General features: G+C 42.3%; 1 protein-coding gene across 1 annotated transcript in view; it reads left to right on the top strand.

Moving 5' to 3' along the window:
• Positions 1 to 22,009, top strand: part of LOC145417476 (uncharacterized) — a 77,536-nt gene that overhangs the window by 44,172 nt on the left and 11,355 nt on the right. Inside the window, exons 12-13 of the mRNA XM_080286182.1 lie at positions 6,458 to 7,133; positions 12,095 to 12,245. Of these exons, the coding sequence (XP_080142308.1) occupies positions 6,458 to 7,133; positions 12,095 to 12,245 (827 nt within the window). The remainder of the gene's footprint in view (positions 1 to 6,457; positions 7,134 to 12,094; positions 12,246 to 22,009) is intronic.

Here is a 22,009-nt window from a genome sequence, read left to right as displayed (position 1 = left end):
TCCATGTTAGAATCGCTTGTGTGAATTTGCAGAGCTTGACTTTGAGCTGAATTATTATATCTAAGCATAAGAAATGTGACTGACTTTGAAGTGCGAGATTTTAACTGTTGATTAGCTGCCAGGTCTTCCTGTTAAGAATTTTATTTCTGTAGGAGTCATATTAAAGCATGGTGGTGTTAGTATCAAAACAAAATTACTTGAAGAATATTAATAGACAGATTTTAAAAATTGTGTATGTATTAACTAAATTTGATATTTCAGTGCATGCCTCATGATTTGTGACTGACATTTAATTTACTAGTCCCATGGCTTATCATCATTTTGTTGTTGATGTTTGTTGCACTAGATAGAATGTTTGTTGACTGGGTTGGAGTGTGCATGTTGCATTACTGTGTCTGTGTTTGGGCCATATTCTGGGTGGTATAAGTCTTTGTAGCACCTGTTTCTGAGTGAGTTATGTTGCATAGTACACTTCACCTTCTCCCATATGCTGTTTGTGTGGTTTTGATATCAGCATCGTTTGCTTCAGTAACATATGAGTGGATGTTGAAGTGTATTGTGTAGAATGAATTGCTAAAGAAGTGTTATGAAGCCTCATGTGCCATTTAGAATACCACCCTTTGTCCATGCTAGTCGCGGGAGTTGCAACTCATCACAGGAACTGGTGTGACTGCTCTTGCCCTTCAGTCACAAAGTAGTAGTTATTCATATTCGTCTGATCTACTAATATCTTTTGTACTCTTTCCCTCTGGTATGTATGTTCTTGTTAATTCTAAAGAAAAGTCATTTATTAGTGTTAGCTTGTTTGATAATTTGTGTGTTACATTGTTAGTTCATAAAAATCAACAAGTACCTTTAAGACATTGTTAAGTACTTCATTTACTTAAAAAAAAAATGGCTAGAAATGGCATACTTAGTGAAACCAGAACTAGGGTGACAGCATGTGAATGAAATTCATTATTAAATAAGAACATTGAAGATTGCTTGTAAGTAGCATTTAGCACATATTACGACTTGTTTTCCTCTCGTGAGAAGTTACTGGAAGTTTTCTTTGTGGGGGAGATCCATTGGCTTGCTAGGCAGTACGTGTATGGTATTAAGGACATCTTTTCAGTTTAGCAGTTAACCCCAGTAGTCTTTCCCAGATATCAAATCATACTCCATGAACAGTACATTGTACTATTAAATTCTGTTTTACATATACAGTATATATACAGAAGTTGAGGGAATTACTGATGCATACATAATACACCAATCTGAGTCCATTCCCTGTTGTTGCATGTACAGCTCATATTGGACTCCAGTTTGACCTGAAGCTCAAGGCTAGTTTATAAACACAATCCACATTCAGATTCAGCAGAGAGATAACCTTGAAGTAATTGATGTGCAGGTTAGCTTAGGAACTGGTGTATGCTAAGTTTTTTGAGTAACCAAAGACTAGGTCATGAAAATGGTTAGAATTGAATGGAATACCAATTGTAATACAGATTACATAAAGCTAATGGTTTGCTGGTATCTGATCAGGCAATGTAGCAGAGCATCCATCCATCCATCATCCAATCCTACATTGCCCCATGAGGAGCGTAGGAGTCCGGGGCTAAGCAGTTGGTCCCGACATTAAGATGAGAGTGACCAGCCTCACTCATCCCTGAGTGGCATTACATGAGCAGTCAACCCCAACCACCCCTTGGATATGTAGCAGAGCAAACAGTGTAAAATATTACTGGCAGTTAGTTTAGAGAAGCTAAATACTTATAGTTGGGTGTTTTATTTAAAGTTACTCTAAATTTAGGGAATTCAGTTACAGTAGTTGGGTGTTGTATTTTTAGCTACAGGTCTGATTAACAGTATTATGTTAAAGATGGTTGGTTCATTGAAGTTAAATACCTGTTGTGGGTCTTTTCTCTGAAACAACAGTAAGTTTAGAGGAATCAGATGATCGGGTGTTGGTTTGATGCCACAGCAAAAAGTTTAACTGGGTATTGTATTTGAAGCTACAGTAAGTTTAGAGAAGTCAGATAATTGGGTGGTGGTTTGACGCAACAGTATAGGTTCTTTTTATTGACATGGAGGGCTCTGACAGCACATCTGAACATCCTAACTTGCAGGTGTCAAGTCCCATCCCTTCCTGGCGTCTCCTTAGATAATACCCGGCATCCACGCCAGTGTCTCCACCTCAGGCAGGAGCCGTTTGACCTCTTACTCATTCCACTTATTTACTCATACTGTTTTACTCAGTGCAGTGACTCAAATTTACTGATGCTTTTTTTAAATATGTGATGTACTCACTCTGCCGTTGTGACACTTTGGTTACCCGAGTGTTTTGTTTGACTTACACTGGGAACTCACATGCCTACTAGGGTTACTCATGCATCAGTGGAGTCTACTTAATCAGGTTACTTACACTTTAGGACATTCGTGCATTGATTACCCAGCATTTGGTTGTCATCTGGAGTGTTGTGTTTTCTCATCAGTGCTGTTGGGTATTCACCAGTTAACCAAGTGTGTGTGGTTTGGATTACTACTTACTCATATGTTATATTATTTGGTTACTTAGTCATTACAAAGCCTATCTTTATATTACTTTACTGTACATAATCAATTTTCTCCAGGCATCAGTTCTTTGTGTTTTTAGTAAGGACATCTGATTCGTGGTATTGTAATCTCTAGCCATTAGGTACTAAGTATGCGTTTGGTGTGTTGGATGCTTTCTGAATATTTTCAGATGGTTGACAATTTTGATATATGGTGAAGAACATTTTTTAACTGACCATAAGTGCTTTCAAATTGAACTGCAGTACTGTAATAAATTTTATTATGAATGTTAGGACCTCGGGAGCCACAATTTCTGCAGTACAGTATCTGTGTTTTATAGTAAGGTTTTATGGTTTTTTAAACCTACCAGATAGGATTCCTTAATTAAAGTACACACTTCAGAAAGTTATCTGCATGTCATGTAAAACTTACCAGGCTTTGATTCTTAATTTTGAATAGAAAGGAGAATGTATCCCTGCATGTCACTAAAGCAACTGTAAAGGGTGTGAAAAAAAGGCTGCAGGCCATCCTTCTTACTGGTATAGTGGATGTTGCAGCCACATGACTGTCAGTATAAGTATTGGATGAGTTACCCTGTACCTTCCGTGGCCTAGGAGGAGAGGATGTTATATCAGGTGTTTAATAGCTCTTGATTTGTGTCTCCCTGAGACATCAGACAGCTGTGCTGCCTCCTCACATCATAAGGGCAGAGGAAATTTAGTAATCATTATGCAGTTTTAAAGATGAATTTAAAGATGACTTGTATCATTAGACTTAGTAATTTATCTATCTATTGCCAGACGCCTTAATCCCGTATGGGGTGGCCACAAACAAATCACCTCCATGTTGTCCCGTCCCCTGCCATTTCACTGCCCTCCTCCCAACTCACACCCCCTCTCTCATATACCTCTCCATTCCATCCCTCCATCTCATCCTCGGCATCCCCCTCCCTTTCCCCCCCCTTTCCACCTCACTCACATACACTCTCCTCGTCAGTCTTTCACCCTTCATCCTCTCCACATGGCCAAACCACCTCAGTGTGTTCCTCCTAATGCTTCTTATCACATCCACATCCACACCACAATGCTCATTTATATCCTTATTTGTCAGCCTGTCTCTCCATATGACTCCACAGGCTCCTCTGAAATAACTCATTTCCACCACTCTCACTCTTGACTAGTGTCCTTCCAAAAACGTCCAAGCTTCACATCCATACGTTAGAGTTGGCATCACAATACTGTCATGTAGTAACTTTTTAACTTCCATGCTCACTTCCATGTTTCTTATCACTGCTTTCAAGGAACCAGCAACCTTTCTTCCTTGTTGTACCCTTTCAAGCACTTCACCCTCCAAACTTCCATCCTTACTCATCACACTCCCCAGGTACTTAAACGTACTCATATTTTCCATTTCCTCACCATCCAACCTCACTGTACATTCACTGACTTCGCCTCTCTCAAAGACCATCACTTTACTCTTCCCTACATTCACCTTTACAGTAGATTCCGTTTCATACACACACTCCCAAACTCATCCACCAAGCCTTGCAGCTCCCCTTCGCCTTCACTTAACAACACAGTATCATCTGCAAACAACAGTACAGGGAGTTTCCAAATACTACCCTCTCACTGGAGCCACTCCAGCATCCACTGCCCTACCTTGTATCTCTTTTATTACCCCATGCATGTACAGATTGATTATCCATGGAGACATGACACATCCCTGTTTCAACCCAACCTTCAAAGAGAAAAATTCACTCAGTTCACCATCCACATGCACTGCAGCCTTAGCACCATCATACTACTCTTCACAGCGTTCAGCAACGTCCTATCTACTCCATATATTCTTAATACTTTCCACAACCCTTGTCTATCCACCCTGTCATAGGCTTTCTCCAAATCCATGAAGGCCACATACTTCTTTCCCTTCTCTAGAAACTTTTCCGCTAAAGATCTAAGAATGAATATCTGATCTACACAACCCTTTCCCTTCCTAAAGCCCCCCTGTACTTCTCCAACTAATTCCTCTGTTATTTCCCTAACTCTGTCAATAAGTATCCTACCATACACTTTTCCTGTTACACTAAGAAGACAAATGCCCCTAAGATTACCATACACTTCTTTTTCCCTTTTTCCTTTGTACAAGGGAATAATTATACCTGACTTCCAATCCTCCGGAACTCTGCCTTCCTCCCAGGCCAATCTGCACATCTTCCACATCCATTCTACTACTATCTCTCCCCCATGCTTCAGCATTTCACCACACACTCCATCAATTCCTGGGGCTTTCCCCAATTTGACTTTCTTCATTGCTTCCGCAACTTCTATCCTACTGATTTCTTCCTGTCTTCTCACCTCCCTCCTTCTCCCAGCCATTCCCGTCACTTATACTCGCATTACTTCCATTCTCTATGTTCAACAATTCCTTAAAGTGTTCTCTCCATCTGCTCACTTTTTCTCCTTTCTCCGCAAGTAATCAACCATTTTTATCTTTCACTCCCATACTAACTTCACTGCCACCCTCAGTTACTTTCTTCACCTCTTTCCAGAACATTTTCTTACAGTCCCTCCACTTTACACTCAAATTCCTTCCAAATTCCTCATTCACTTTCTTCTTACTCTCTCTTACTAATCATTTCACCTCTCTCTTTCATTCTACATATAACTCTCTCTTCCGCCTCTCAACTTCTTCCACGCCCCTATTTCTCATCCATGCATCGAATGCTTTCTTCTTTTGTGCCACAGCCTGTCTCACCTCTTCATTCCACCACGCTGTTCCTTGCACCCCCTTCCGTCTTCTCTTCACCTCACACACCACATCACATGCTGCACATGTTTCTTCTGTGAATATCTTGCACACACCTTCCATTTCCCCCATCTGGTCCATTTCATATTTACTCAGTCGTTCCTCCACTTCTTTCATATTCTGGCTTTTTCTCATCCTCTTGTAACCTTTCCACTCTCCTTGCAACTACTTCTTCCTCCTGTCCTTCCCTTCTTCTATTTCTCCATCTTACTTGGATCTTGATTCTGACCACCACCAGGTAGTGGTCAGAAAGTCCACTCCCCCAACCTCTATAAGCTCTTGCATCCATTACACACCTTCGCATCCTTTCATCCACATGCACATAATCAATCACTGCCTTCCTTTTATTCATTTCACCACCCACCCTTCTCATCACTCGCCATGTATACCTGTGGATCATTTTGTACCTGAAGAGGGTATTGGCTATCACCAACCCCTCGTGGCACAAATGTCAACTAATGCCATTCTCATCTCTTTCAGCAGACACACCCCACTTACCAACTGTTCCATCCACCTTCACAAATCCTACTTTACCATTCATATCACCATTCATATCACTCAGTAATCATTATTAATAATTTGAGGAAAGATTTTTGTCTTTTATGGTGTATATTGGCAGTGCAATTGAAGTTGGATTCAGTTGTAAGGTTTGTTGGTAAGGTGCAAGATCTGTTGGTAGTTAGGGTCAGGTTTAATAGTGTGGTTGGTTATAGTGTGCCTCATGTGATTAGATTTAACTGAACTGGTTGACTAGTAATACTGTCAGCATGCCGTAGAATGATTGATGCTACCTCACTTTTGTATACAGTATTTCACTGCACAGGACTCAGAACAGCTGTGTACAGTCTCATGCTTAGAATTTAAATTTCTCCTGGTACTAGTAAATTTTAAAGTTTTTGCATCTCTTCTTTCATATTAAAAATTTTGCAAAAAATTTTCATTTATATTTTTCTTGCGTATTTCTGTTTATGTACAACATTATTAAGCTGTGGTGTTAAAGTATTTTTGTGAGAATGTTTTTATGCTGATGTTACTGTTACATACTTCCATGTTCTTTTTACAGGCTCATTTAGGTGATAATTTTGTGAAAGTAGCTAATTGAATGACTGTATTTCAGGTTCCTCAAACGTAGCAGTTCCCACCACCCCAGCCATAGTTCCTGCCCCTGACACGCCCAACCCCAGCGCATCTCCACCCCCACCCCCTCCCTCCCCTTTATCGGAGCCCTCATTGCCATTGCTGCTGCCACCCCTTTCACCACCTCCCCCTCCCCTCTCACCTCCACCCTTGGCAACCCCTCCTGCTTGCACTGTAGCTCCAATGTCTCATGCTTTTAACTTCTCAGATCAGTTGTCAGCAACATCATCTTCAACTCTGTCTTATGTAAGCTCACCTCAACTGTCACCCTCATATTTAACCCCTCATTCATCTCAGGCCCCATCATCATTTCCCACACAACATTCTCCTTCCCCTCCCCCTCTGCCCTCATCATCACCACCACCGTTAAATTCCCCTACATTGGATTGCGACTCCCAGAACTGCATGACTGCAAGATCAAACTCTGCCATCAATCACCACTGTCATTCCCCCCCACCTTCATCCCCTACCAGCCTTCTCCCCACTTCACCAACAAGTCCCCCAACCCCAATACTCCTGAACGACGCATCCACTCTATTGACGGCCATGGAAGGAGAGGACCTTGAACCACCCCATTCGCCACTGGACGTCTCGACCCCACTCACTGTTGATGGAATGACCGCCCTTCACCTTGCTGCACAAGGCAATAACTGGCAGTAAGTATTGAAGAGTATTTTGTTTCTTTTAATATAGATCTTTTAGATGTTGGAAAGGGATGCCTTCATGTGGTAGCATGGATATAACTGGATGTCTCTGCTGCCTGGTTATACAAGTGTTCTTCAACTCCCTCCCTGTCCCCTGATTGGAGGATGTTGGACTGCAGAATCATCCAACAAGTTGACATTCAGATGAACCTGGAGCCACAATAACAACAACGGTAGTAACTTCTTATATTGTATTATATTCACCCGTCTGTTAAAGCGTGACAAATGGACACTTTTGATAGCCACACACACCCCAGGTGTATCCACACCCCAATGTGTCCCAAAAGATGTCCTCTGTATTTGGACATGTCCCAGGCACACCACACACCACAGATTCACACAAGACACCACCAATACCCCCCACTCCCTAAGACACCCCTTAAGTGTGACTCTCATAAAACTATACAACTAACCAGATTTTATCCCTTGAAAGGTATAGAAACTTGGTGAGTGAGTGATTAAGTAATGTAGACATATACAGTGGATTGGGCTGCCCCTGTGGATGCAGCAAAAATCTACTAAAGAAGATGTTTAATATCTGTTATACTAACATGGTTTGTCCTATGCTGCTCATGCCTTATGTCTATGTATCTATTGCCAGACGCCTCAATCCCGTTCGGGGTGGCCACAAACAAATTGCCTCCACGTTGCCCTGTTCCCCGCCATTTCACTACCCCGCTCCCAACTCACCCCCCCCTCTCTCATATACCTCTCCACCCCATCCCTCCATCTCATCCTCAGCCTCGCCCTTCCTCTTCGCCCCTCCACCTCACTCACATACACTCTCTTCATCAGTCTTTCACCCTCCATCCTCTCCACATGGCCAAACCACCTCAGTGTATTCCTCCTAACGCTTCCTATCACATCCACATCCACACCACAACGCTCCTTTATATTCTCATTTATCAGCCTGTCTCTCCATGTGACTCCACAGGCTCCTCTTAAATAACTCATTTCCACTGCTCTCACTCTTGACTTGTGTCCTTCCAGCAACGTCCAAGCTTCACTTCCATACATTAGAGATGGTATCACAATACTGTCATGTAGTAACTTTTTAACTTCCATGCTCACTTCCCTGCTTCTTATCACTGCTTTCAAGTAACCAGCAACCTTTCTTCCCTGCTGTACCCTTTCAAGCACTTCACCCTCCAAACCTCCATCCATACTCATCACACTACCCAAGTACGTAAACGTACTCACATTTTCCAATTCCTCACCATCCAACCTTGCTGTACATTCACTGACTTCACCTCTCTCAAAGACCATCACTTTACTCTTCCCTACATTCACCTTTAGATTCTGTTTCTTACACACTCTCCCAAACTTATCCACCAAGCCTTGCAGCTCTCCTTTGTCTTCACTCAACAACACAGTATCATCTGCAAACAACAGTACAGGGAGTTTCCAAACACAACCCTCTCTCACCAGGGCCACTCCGACATCCACTACCCTACGTTGTACCTCTTTTATTACCCCATCCATGTACAGATTGAACAACCATGGAGACATGACACATTCCTGTTTCAACTCAACCTTCAAAGAGAAAAATTCACTCCGTTCACCATCCACACGCACTGCAGCCTTAACACCATCATACACACTCTTCACAGCATTCAACAACTTTCCATCTACTCCATATATTCTTAATACTTTCCACAATCCTTGTCTATCCACCCTGTCATATGCTTTCTCCATATCCATGAAAGCTGCATACAACTTCTTTCCCTTCTGTAGAAACTTTTCCACTAAAGATCTAAGAATGATTATCTGATCTACACAACCTCTTCCCTTCCTAAAGCCTCCCTGTTTTTCTCCAACTAATTCCTCTGTTCTTTCTCTAACTGTCAATAAGTATCCTGCCATACACTTTTCCTTTTATACCAAGAATTCAGATGCCCCTATGATTACCACACACTTCTTTTTCCCCTTTTCCTTTGTACAATGGAATAATTATACCTGACTTCCAATCCTCCGGGACTCTACCTTCCTCCCAGGCCAATCTGCACGTTTTCCACATCCTTCTTACTACTGTCTCCCCCATGCTTCAGCATTTCACCACACAGTCCATCAATTCCTGGGGCTTTCCCCAATTTGACTTTCTTCATTGCTTCCACAACTTCTATCCTTCTGATTTCTTCCTGTCTTCTCACCTCCCTCCTCTCCCAGCCATTCCCCAGCCACTTATACTCACATTACTTCCATCCTGTATGTTCAACAATTCCTTAAAGTGTTCTCTCCATCTCCTCATGTGCTTCTTTTATATATACAGTATGTGTTTGTGTGGGGGCAGGTGGAGGGGTTTGTGTGTATGATGTGAGTAATGCACTTATTACCATTGGCAGATGCCATGTGTATTTTTGTAGAGAATGGTCTCCCTTTGATGCAGTTAACTATTTCAGTACAAAGGCACATTTCTTAGTTTGATTACCTCTGCTTTTGATCTTTCATGTCTTTCGCTATATTATCATTTTCTAATCCTCAGGTTTCTCCCTTTTTGACTATCCAGTTCTTGACATTGCATATTTTTCTATAGTAATCCAAGGGCCCGGCCTAAGATGCGATCCTTAATGTCAAGTGAGTGACATGTTAGTCTTATTATGCCATGTGTAGCGTTATTGCAGAAGGTAGAATCATTGAACATCAGAGGCCTTAGACAATTCTTACAACATACTTATTGTATATATATATACTGTACTATATATATATATATATATATATGCTTAGTGATGTTTATATTGTCTAATGGAAGTTTTTTATGCAACCTTATGATTTCATTTATGTTTGTATATACAGTTTACCATAACCTATAAGTAAGAGTACCATAGCAAGTTGAGGAATCAGAACCGAAATAATTGAATTGTCTGAGCTCTGATGTTGCAGTTACTGTTATATATAGAGCGTAGCACATAGCTCTAGTCTGGAGGATATCCATATTTTACAGCATGGAAGTTTAAGAATCATACTGTAGTTGCCTTAAATGTAAAGCTTTTTATATCCCAGCACAGAGCTTCAGGTGGTAATAAGTAAAGTAATGAAAAATTTACATTCCAGGTTTTGTACTTGTTCAGCACACAAATTTATTCAATGTAAGGTGGAAACCAGAGAAATGTTTTTATTTTAATTGAAACTATTGGGTAGGTTCTACATTTGTTTGTACAGTACTTAACAGGCTTACGGTAATACCCGGTAGTTAAGGTAAAAATGATATGCATCTTAAATCATGAGAATTACATTATGGGCAGTATGCAGTCTTGAGAGACTAAGGGGCTAGACATTTATCTTTTAAATTTTTTTTTTATCATATTCTCAATAGTGTATTAACACACAGCAGTTTGTTTAGGTGGTTTTGGTGTCCACATTAACTAGGACATATCGTATGGTACCTTTCCAGATGTTAATATAGGTGTAGGGACTTGTGTATACTGTATATTATTTATTTGTTAAAATTTGTCATTATAGTATAGGTGGGGGTGCTCACTATCGACTCACTTGATGTAGTGCTGCTTTGGGTGTCTGCCCTTTCCTCTCTTCTTTCTTTCCTCTTTTACCTTTCATTCCTTCATTCTTTCCTCTCCCTTCTGCACTCGAGTGACTATACATCCTCTTCTGTCTTTCTTTCCTTTATTCTTTCCTCTTCCTTCTGCCTGTGGGTGATTGTACACTGAGTGACATGTCAGATGGTTTCCTGTACACCAGGAAACCATTTACTACGCTGAGTAGGAACCATATACCCAAATTTTTGGTCGTGGTGATTTAGTGGGTAATTACGGCACTCCAATCAGATTGAGCCTGTGTACTGAAGGTTTATATCCAAGGGATGTTTGGGGTTTATTGCACACTAATGCCACTCAGGGATGAGTGAGGCTGGTCATTTTCATCTTAAATGTCAGCACCAACTTTCCTAGCCCCGGGCCCGTGCTGTCCTCATGGGGGAACATAGGATTGGATGATGGATGGATGGGTGGATGGTTTGGTTTTATGAGTTGCCTAGAGTTTTTTTTTTCTTCATTTATAATTTCAGGTTTATATTCTTTATTTCTTTCATTCTCTCCTCTCCCCTCTGCCTGTTGGTGACTCTACACTGAGTGACAAGCCAAGTGGTTTCCTGTACACCAGGAAACCATTTACTGTTCTGGGTGGTAACAATGTAACCAAATTTTTGATGCCTAGTGGTTTAGTGGGTAATTAAGGCACTCCAATCAGATTGAGCCTATGTAGGTTTATATCCAAGGGGTGGTTGGGGTTTATTGCTCACATAATGCCACTCAGGGATGAGGGAGGCTGGTCACTCTCATCTTATATGTCTTATCCCCTGGCTCCTATGCTCCTCTTGGGACAACACATGATTGGATGGTGGATGGATGGTATGTATTTTTGGCAATTATTCTTATGTATTGTGCAGAGGTCATTACTGCATCAAGTGAAAGGCCTAGAATGTTCAGACTCTTGTCTAGGAGAAGCTCTTTGAAGAACAGGTATGGAAGGTGAGTATGTGATTCATAGTTTCTTGAGATGAAGGATGTGTAAAGCAAAAGCACTAAGTACTGCCGGTATACTGATTCTTAATAACATACTGCACTGTAGTATCATTTCAAGTACAATATATTCTGTATTACGATCTTCACTATCATAGAAGAAAGTATGATAAATAGAAGTGGCTTGAGGGATACAGCTGTATAGACTAGATGAACATGCACTAACCTGAATGGGTATAATAAAGGTGTATAGCTTTATAGAGCAGAGAGAAAGTATAGCAACTAATGTGTATGACTGAGGTGTATAACTGTATTGACTAGATAGAAGTACGATAGATTGAATGGATACAAGTAACATGTATAGCTGGATAGACTAGATGGAAAGTATGATAACTCGAATGGGTTTGAGTAAGGTGTATAGCTGTTGTGTTCTGTCAGCTCGGTGCCAATGCTGGTGCGTTGTGGTGCCAGTGTGAGTGCTGAGGATGATGAGGGCCGCACCCCCACCTATTTGGCCCTCCTGTATGCCTGCACCCCTGCTGCTGCTGCCCTCCTCACCTTCCCTCAGTCCTTAGAGCACACCACCAAGGTAGTTATGCACAGTCACCTCACCGTAATGGCCTTACAGTTAGTACATATTACAAGTCACCTTTGGGTGGTAGGTGGCAGTGACCATCATGCATGCACTTGATGTAGTGCTGCCTACTTCCATCACTTATTTTTTTTTTAATAGATTATGTAGATATTTTTTCTTCCTTTGTCTGCCTTCTGTTCTTTAAATTTCTCCTATCCTTCCTCTCACTTTTTATTACTGTTATTTCCACTTCAGGTGGCTCCCCCGTGAGTGATAGGCATAATGGTTTCCTGTAATCCAGGAAATCATTTACATCACTGGGTAGAAACAATATAACCAAGTAATGGGGTGATGTAAAGCCTACTCTGGTGCCCATGTTAACGGGTGGGGAGACGTAAGTGTGGTGTCCAATTAGGAACCAAATTTCCACACTCTTCCATGTTCTTCTCTGTGGTGAGGTATTGTCTGCCACAAGGGAACCAGTGGCGTACCTGAGGGGGGGCAGGGGGGACTGTTTGAAACTGCCCCCCGGGCCCCCAATTGAGGGGGGGCCCCAAAAATCCTTAAAAATTTATGTTTTTTTATTAATATTTAAATATATATATATATATATATATATATAGATAGATAGATAGATATGTACAGTTACCTCTCAACTAACAAGAGTTTTAAAAACGCGTTTTCGTTTTGACACGAGCAAATATTTAAGGAGATATGTTTAACTAACAAGGGTTTCTTGATTTAACGCGACTTTACACCTACGTGTTGGTTTCAAATTAGCTGCGCGCGCCTTGGACAGTCCTGAGCTGATAGACTGTGTGTGGCAGTTTATGCATAAATACAATTTTTTATTTGTCTGTTGCTTAAACTGGTTTTATTCGAACTATAATATTCGAAAATGAAGTTTGGCCCCATTCTGAACAATTTGGCTCATTTTCGGACAAAATTTGGCCAGGAAAGTGATGGTAGATCTAAATTGTTACAACTTGATGCTGCAGAACAGAAAGAAGAGAACCACTCAGACCAAGATAGAGCAGCTCTTTATGAAGAAGACAGAAAACTAAAAGGAGTTGTCTTCATCACCAGTAGCACGGGAGTCAGAGGAAGAGGAAGAGGAAGGACAGCAGAGCGAGGAGGGACAACAAATTTGGGATGGGGAGCGGCGGGAGGTGGGGTAGAGGGGTAAGGAGGGACAGCAGCAGACGACGAGTGATGCATAGATTGAAGTGAGGCTGTGTTGTTATTGTTTGTGACCTACTTACTGTGAAAATGTTGCTCTTACTGTAATGTTTTTATGACCTACTAATGCATTAATAATGTTGAGAAACTTTCACAATGCCTTGAATGAAGCAGAATTGAAAGAGAATCCTCGTAAAAAACGAAAACAGTATGTATTTGGGGAGAAGTAACTACGCTTTGGCCCAACTAGGGCTCAAATGTTGTTTATTTCTCCCCAGATATACTGTTTTTGTTCTTTACGTGGATTTTCCTTCAAATTAATATTGTTGCTTTTAAGTTTAGAGTAGCATAACTCCCCAGATGGGTAGACTTTCCCAGAGTCCAGGAACGTAACCCCCAATATTACCATCGTATCTTATGGGAAAATTGTTTTAAAAACGTGTTTTTAACTAACTCGACCTCTCCAGGAACCTAACGCTCGCGTTATTTGAGAGGTTACTGTGTGTATATATATATATATACACACACAGTAGGCTCGCACAGTGCGCATCATCGCAGTGTGCGATTTGCCTTGTGCACGAGTGACCAAAAATCATAACCAAAAACCCTTCAACGCGCGAGTTTACCACATAGAACACGAGGCAGAGGCAAGGAGTGGCTCAAAAATGCCATTTTCTACTAGTGCGCGACCACCCCTCACACAGCGCGTCACGTGTTGTCATGTTGATGCGTGATGGAAAGCAGGACTGAGCTGTGTATGTCAAACATTAGCAAGATCCTTGCTGCCGTGGATAAGCTCAAGGAAGAGGTGAAGGAATAGGAAGTGAGCAATCTAAGAACGGAGGAACTTCTGGTTGGTTTCTACACAGACAGGCACAGGGAAGAAATAAACAGGAGAAGACAGACGCTCGTAACAAGCTACACACAGTGGGCTCAAGTTGGTGAAATTGCGGAACCATCGACATCATCTGCTCCTGTTCCTGTTGAGGATGAAGAGGATGCAATGTCAGAAGTGTCAGCATTGGACTTTGAAGGGTTTATGGCCGAAGTGAGTGACTTTGATGCTCCTGGGGAAGGTGCTCAGGAGAAGTCTGTGGAGGGAAGTGTTGGTGCAGTGGGAGGTGCGGTGGGGAGTGCGGCGCTGTAAGTGTTGCCGTGCCTCGGAGCCCCTGTTATTTAAGGTCATCAGGCCTGTTGTCTACTGTTGTTAAGGTGACTACCCATATTTTGTTATTGTAGCTATAGCTTTAGTACAATGTCTGAAACATATGACCTTTATTATGTCTCTAAGGGCCAAAAAATGTCCAGGTATGAGGGGGTACCGCCCATATGTAATTATTCCCATAAGATTATGTTTTCCCAGTATGCGAATTCCCAGTGCGCGAGCTCGTGCTTGCCCAATCTCTCGCGCACTGTGCGAGCCCACTGTATATTCATCCATTCATTCATTCATTGCCAGACGCCATGTATCCCAGACGGAGTGGCCAAGGGCTTAGAGTTAATTGTTTTACAGGGAGGGGCACTAATCCTCCACCAACCCCACTTGACACGTGGGGATGCCAGCAGCATCTGGTGTTCCCAGGCGGTCACCCATCCAAGTACTAACCAGACCCAACTGTATATATATACTGTATTTATCATCCTGACAATCCCGGCTGAGATAGTAGATAAGTTTTGAGAATGAGGGGGGCTAGGTTCTTTGCGGGGCCCCCCCAGGCTCCGCAAAGAGCCTAGCCCCCTAGGCCCCCAAATCTCTAGGTACACCCCTGAAGGGAACATTGATTTACTGCACGGGACAGCCCTGCAGAGGCAGTTGCGTACCTGCAGTTGATAGGTCTGCTCATTTCAACAGACTGGGGTTACACAAAACAAGGTATTGCCCTTATTGACTTTTTTTTTTACCCCTATCTGCCGGCTGCCGTGTATGCATGACAGGATTCAGGGCGCGGAGGGCCGCCGGTTGACTTGATATACCGCACTCGCCTTCCCGCCACTGTTTGAGCGCGGGACCATTTTCTGTGATACCTACGGGGTAGGTAGGACCTCCAGGTACCCCACAGTTGTGCGGTTCAGTTTGTGCTCGGCAGTGGTAGCGAGAGGAGCTGTGTCATTTTCCTCGACATCATCCGATTCCGTCCCACTGCATGAAGGGCTGATTGCCTCATCAACCCCCGCGAAAATTCAGCACTTAGTGCCAGGTAAAGGGCTTAGTGATAGTGCCATAGGACATGCCCTTGACGATACTGTCTCCTCTCGTATACTCAGCTAGAGTACGTCCTCTGAGGAGAAAAAAAGCTGCGACGTGGAGAGCGAGCTTTCTTGCCCTCCAACCCCTACCCGCCCTCCGAGATCAGAGAGGGCTCTCCGACTTCTCCAGGAGGAAGGGGCAGTCTACGAGAGTGATGATTTCGGCGATGAGGAGACGCAAGATGACCCAGGACATCGGGAAAGTGACTGCGGACCTGGTGGTCATTTGCGGAAAAAAACGCTGCTGAGCCGTTTCCCCCACACTCTCACCGCCTGCTTGCCGACATATCTTCCTCCAGCGCTCTCCCACACATCAGCCTACCACTTCAAGGGCAGAATCTCCACAACGAGGCCCTTTGGGAGTGGTGTGAGTACTGAGCAGGTGTGAGGGGAAGTGTAAATAGTGTACAGCAGTGCAGAAGTTTGTGTATTTTCATAAATGAGTGAAATGTGTGATATTATAAGTGAATTATGGAAAGTGCTTAGATATAAGTCTTTTATAAGTTCTACAAATGCATATAAGTGATTTATAGTAAGTGCAATACAGGAGTTGATACTCTTTATTGGATATTTGTTAAAATTATTGGATATACCTTGAGTTTGCCTACCTGTTACCTGAAAGAAAACCACTTGTGAGTGGGCCACAATGAACAATACAAGCTTTGCTGTACCTAAATTATTTCACTCAATACTCAGGGGGATTGTGCCAAATATGAGCATCAGTGTATCTGTAATGTGAAGTACAAATAATGTTAGTTGTGTAAAACAGTTGTATGATTGTCACTATAACCCTGATTAGTACAAAGCAGTCTGATTTAGAGTACAATTATTTACCTCATACTTTACGATCATGCGTGAAAGAGCAACAGCACTTACTTGTCAAAGTGCAGTTACCTGTAATCGTGATGTAAAGTGCAGCTCTAAGTGTCATAGTAAAGGAGAAATATGATTATTTAAGGAAGAAGTGAGTACAGAAAAACAACGAGATATTTCCTTTCCCACACACCTACAAGGCATAGTGGCATGGTGGTGTGGGCGGTAAATCCCTGGGTGAGCCACACGAACTGGGTGAAGTAGAAAAAACGAGTGGAATATTCCACATTCCAAGGATGCACGGGCAGTGTTACAATCACCACTCCAGTCAGTGCTGCCAACGCTAGCCGGCCGGGCCAAGGCCATTGCCAGTAGCGTACGCTTGGAGCCGGGCGTCAAAATGTGAAAACCACTTGTCTTCAACTCATCCTTACTCATCGACGGGACCACCTAGAGACCTCGGGATACCTTCATTGGAAAGAGGAAGAGTTGGTGAGTCTTATGAACTTCCATTGAATTCTCTAGCTATTATAGTTTGTCAGATATAAGGGTTTGAAGTAAGGGTATTTTTTCCAAAATCTAGGAAATCACCCGTAGGGAGGAGTGTGGAGCGGCCGGGAACCCCCCAGCGGCTAAAGGTTAATGTGGTGGATGTTGCAGACTTTCTCCGAGAATCACCGTACTTTTCCTTCCATAATATCATGTCCTTCCATACTTCTGTTGGTCTTCTTTCTGACATCTAATTCCTTTCCTTACTTAATTAGTCCCATCTGAGATATGATTTACTTCTTCCATTGGCCCATTTCTTTCACAACGCCGTATCTGTGCTCCCGGCCCACCCAACGTACACAACTTGTAGCCGATGATCCGGCTTTGTGTTAGATTTTGGCACTAGGTTCCTGTTATTGTTCTTATTATTATGTGGTGGATGGGGGCACCCATCATTCACCCACTCAGTGTAGGGATGCCTTATGGTCTCTACACTGAGTGACAAGCCAAATGGTTTTCTGTACCCAGGAAACCATTTAATATGCTGGGTGGTAACCATGTAACCGGGGGTTTTGTCCAGGGTTAAGTGTCCCCCAGATTCCCCTATCTAAAATCACTTAATCATGGCATTTGTTTCGGAGAGCCTCGTAGGGCCCAACACCTGCCCAGGGCCCCAACCAAATGGGCAGATTTGCATGGCCGTGTGGAATTTGAGAAGTGTGAATGAGGAGAGCAAGGGGGTGGAAATGGTGAATGTGTTCAAGAGTGCGAGATACACCGTGATGGCATTCTGTGAGAAAAAGATGAAACGGTGTGAAGTGGATTAGTGGAAGGGTGTGAAATGTGTAAGATCGGGCATGAATGGGCGAGGAAGATGCAAGGAAGGAGTTGCTTTGTTGATGAATGAGGTGTGGCAGAGTGGAATGAGAGATGACAAATGTGTCAGCTGGAGGTGTATGTATGTCGAGTTCAAGTTTGAGAAGGTGAAAGCGGTGGTGATTGTAGTGTACTGTATGCACTGTGTGAGGACAGGAGTGAGAGAGACAAGTTCGGGTTTTGGGATAACCTGGATGAAGTAGTGGGAGAAATGCCCAGGAGCTATAAAGTGATCATAATGGGTGGTATGAGTGGAAGAGTAGGCACTGGTCCTGAGGATGACATAATGGGTTGTAATGGTGTACCAGGAGAAAATGATAATGGGAAGCAACTGAAAGATATGAGTCAGGAAAGGAGGTTGTGCATTTGTAACTCATATTTCAAACAAAGGTGTACATAAATATACATAGTATAGTGGGAACTGGGATCCTGTTGAAAGGAGTCTGCTTGATTACGTGCTAATAGAGAGATCAATGCTGGGAATGGTTGCTGATACGAGGGCCATGAGAGGATGATGTGGAGGTCTGTCAGATCATATGATTGTGGTATGCAAGATCAGTCTGAGAGGAGTGAGGTGGACCAAGAGAGAGAGGAGCAATCAGGGAGAAAGACTGAAAGTTGAGAAGCTGAGGATCAAAGAAATGGCAGATAAATACAGGTCCAAAGTAGGGGAGGAGTTAGAATCATTGAAGTGGAATGAAATGGATCTGGACAGCCCGTGGAATGCATATAGGGATTGCTTAGTTAGGAATGATAAAGCGGTGTGTGGTGTGGCAAGAGTAACAACAAAGAAAGGTATGACATGGTGGGATGAGGAGGTTAAGAGAGCAGTGGAGGAAAATAGGTGGAAGTGGCTTGAGTGGTTACAGGACAGGGGTTCAGTTGAAATACAAACTGAATATATAGAGAGCAAGAAGCACGTAAAGAGACTAGTGAAGAGGAAAAAGGAGGTGGTAAATGATGATCTAGGAAGAAAAATGAATGCAAACTACTCTGGAAAAAGGATGTTATTCTGGAAAGTGGTGCGGAAGTGTAGAAGTGAAAGCGGAAAGCAATGTGAAGGTGTGAAGGATGCAGGTGGTAGACTATTAACCCATGAGGATTAATACTATGAAAACCTGATGAATGGGAATAAAGAGCAGAGCCACTGTAAACTTGATCGGTTTGGGGGGTGAGCAGAGAAAGAATGCAGTGCCAGGATATGTGACGCATGCACATGTGTAGAGTGCTGTGAGGTGGCTGAAAAATGGGAAAGCAGTTGGGGTTGATGAGGTGTATGCAGAGATGATTAAGTGTAGTGGAGAGAGTGGAATGAAGTGCTTGTTGGAGATATGTAAGAAGGCATAGATGAGTGAAACTGTGCCAGCAGAATTGAACAAGGCTGTGATTGTACTTCTGTACAAAAATAATGGTGAGCTAAGTGAGTGCAAGAATTATCGTGGTATAAGTTTATTCAGTGTGGTAAGGAAGATATATGGAAGAGTTATTATAAAGTAAGAGAGATATCAGAAGTCCTAGTGAGTAATGAACAGGGCGGCTTTAGAAGTGGCAGAGGATGTGTGGATCAAATATCTGCAGTGAGACAGATAAAGGCTTGTGAGAAGGACTATAAGGTGTTTATGGCATTCATGGATCTATAAAAAGCATATAACAAAGTAGACAGAAAAGGATTGTGGAAGGTTTTGCGCATATACGGTGTAGATGGTAAGTTGCTAGGTGCCATCAGGAGTTTTTATGATGGTAGTGAATCATGTGTAAGGGTTAATGGGCATCTAAGTGAAAGGTTCACAACTGGTGTGGGCGTGCGACAAGGTTGTGTGATATCCTCACGGTTGTTCAGTATATACTGTATATGGATGGGATGTTGAGAGAAGTAAAAACACGAGTAATGGAGAGGGGGACGGCATTGGTAATGAACGGTGATGGATGGAATGTCTCAAATTTGTTGTATGCTGATGATGCAAAACTATTTGCAAGTACCGGACAAGAGCTTGGTAGAGTAGTGCGGAGTTTTGCTGAGGTCTGTGAGCATCATACCTTGAGAATAAATGTAGAAAAGAGTAAAGTGACGGTTATTGAGAGAGAAGGAGACTCCCAGTGCAGTGTTACAGTGAATGGAGAGAGATTGGAATTAGTGAGAGAGTTCAAATACTATGGTACAGCGATAGAAAAAAGAGGAAAAATGAGCAAAAGAAGTGGAAAGTAGAGTGACACAGTGAAGGAAAGTAGCTGGTACAATGAAGGCCTTGATAAGAAACAGAGGCTTGAGTATTGCAGCTGCATGAGGCTTGCCTGATAGAGTGTTAGTGCCAACTTTAACATATGGATGTGAGACTATGGTGTGGCATGAAAATGAAAAGTCAAGAGTAAGAGCAGTGGAGATGGGACTGCTGAGGACTCTATGTGAAGTATAGAGACTGGATAGGCTATGAAATAGTGTGATTCATGAAAGATGTGGAGTGAGGAAGTCTGTGGACGCCAGAATCGAAGAGAGTGTGCTGATATGGTATGGTCATATGGAGAAAATGGATAACAATAGAGTGGTGAAAAAGGTATATCTGAGCAAATTTGAAGGAGGGAGGTGGTGAGGTAGGCCAAGGAGAAGGAGGGATATGGTGGATGATTATGTGAGGAAGAGATGTTTGGAAGTCAGTGATGCTATGGGACTGACGAGAGATCGAGCTAGCTGGATGAATATTGTGAGGAGAAGCACATGATCAGGGATTTGGCATCCCTTTTTAACATGACAGTTTCCAGATTGACTCTGTCTGATATGTGTATGTGAAGCTACAGAATGTGGTGAATGTTTTCGGCATATCAGATAGAACCAGGATTCGGGGGACTTGAATAGGTGAGCGAATGGAAGCGTGGCCCATTGGATTGGGCAAATTTCGGCTGTCTGGACATTTCTACTCCTCAGCCTGCCCTAAGGTGGGAAAGGAGGTCCCTATAATGATGATGATGATGATCTTTTCTTCTTCTTTCAAGTCCACAGTAAGTGGACATGCCAATTAAAGTTTCTTTGATACCCTATATAGATTATTTTACAAGTTCCTCCAATTTACAGTACCGATTGTATTTAAAAAGAACATGATATTATGGAACTCAACCCTGATTTAAAACAAGGAATGATCGTGTCCTTACTGTCCCATGTTCCCAGGCTTTAACTCCCTGTGCCTTTTCAGTTGAACACAACTAGCCAGAATTGTAGGTGGCAAGGTTTCCATGGTATAAATCCCTTACCCCAAAGGTCAAAGAGGTGGGAAGGAGGGAATAAGAGTGTATCACCCATGTGTAGGAGATGAGTAAATAAACAGGAGCCATTCTTGAACCAGTGTGTATAAATATATACATAGTGATGCTGTATAAGTAAGTTCAGGAAAAGAAGTTGAGTAATGTATTCTTGCATTAGATATTATTCCTTCTCTTCTCTTAGCCCACTTGACTTTAACACAACTTTGTCATCGTAACAACATCGAGATAATTCCATCCTCCTCACTTACTGCTTTTCAGTGTTAGCACCTGCTATCTTCACCTTAACTCCTTGAGTATCATGGCATATACCTGTATTGTATTTTGTACTCTCGCAGGAGGATTGTATGAAATTTAAAGGATACGTTTTTGTCAGTCTGATAACCCCTTCTAAATTTTGAACAGATTCATCGATAATAGCTTGAATAAAATGAAAAAAACTGTACATCAGATTGAAGATGTTAAGCACTTGGGGGTCTAGTGGTAGAGTGCACTTGTTGGAGTTGGTCATTTGTGCCTAAAGCACTTTGGCTCAAATCGTTTTTTTAGACTGCTGCCAGGGGTGTATTGTAGATCTCTCTTTGACCCTCATATGCTCTAAGCTCAGATTCATAAACAACCACGTGACTGGGTGAGTCTTGTAACTCACCCAGTCCATTGCTGGTGATTCTTAGGGTGAAAAAAAGTTACAATAACTTTCCTTTCGTAACTAAGATTTATTTTTATTGGAAGAGTGAAAAATGTGGGAAAACTGCAAATTCTCTTTTTTCCTTCTTGCAACATACACAATAGAGTTGAGAGGGAATTTTTTGGAAGTTTGTTAATTAAGAAGAGAGTGGATGAGGAATTTGGAAGGTAATTTGAGTGTAAATTGGAGGGACTGTAAGAAAATGTTCTGGAAAGAGGTGAAGAGAGTAAGACAT

Source organism: Coenobita brevimanus, chromosome 110 (genome assembly GCF_032717465.1).
Source record: "Coenobita brevimanus isolate Jiangsu-jjx chromosome 110, ASM3271746v2, whole genome shotgun sequence".
Lineage (NCBI taxonomy): Eukaryota > Metazoa > Arthropoda > Malacostraca > Decapoda > Coenobitidae > Coenobita > Coenobita brevimanus.
Note: the sequence above shows the minus strand (reverse complement) of the source record. Positions and strands in the feature narration are given on the sequence as shown.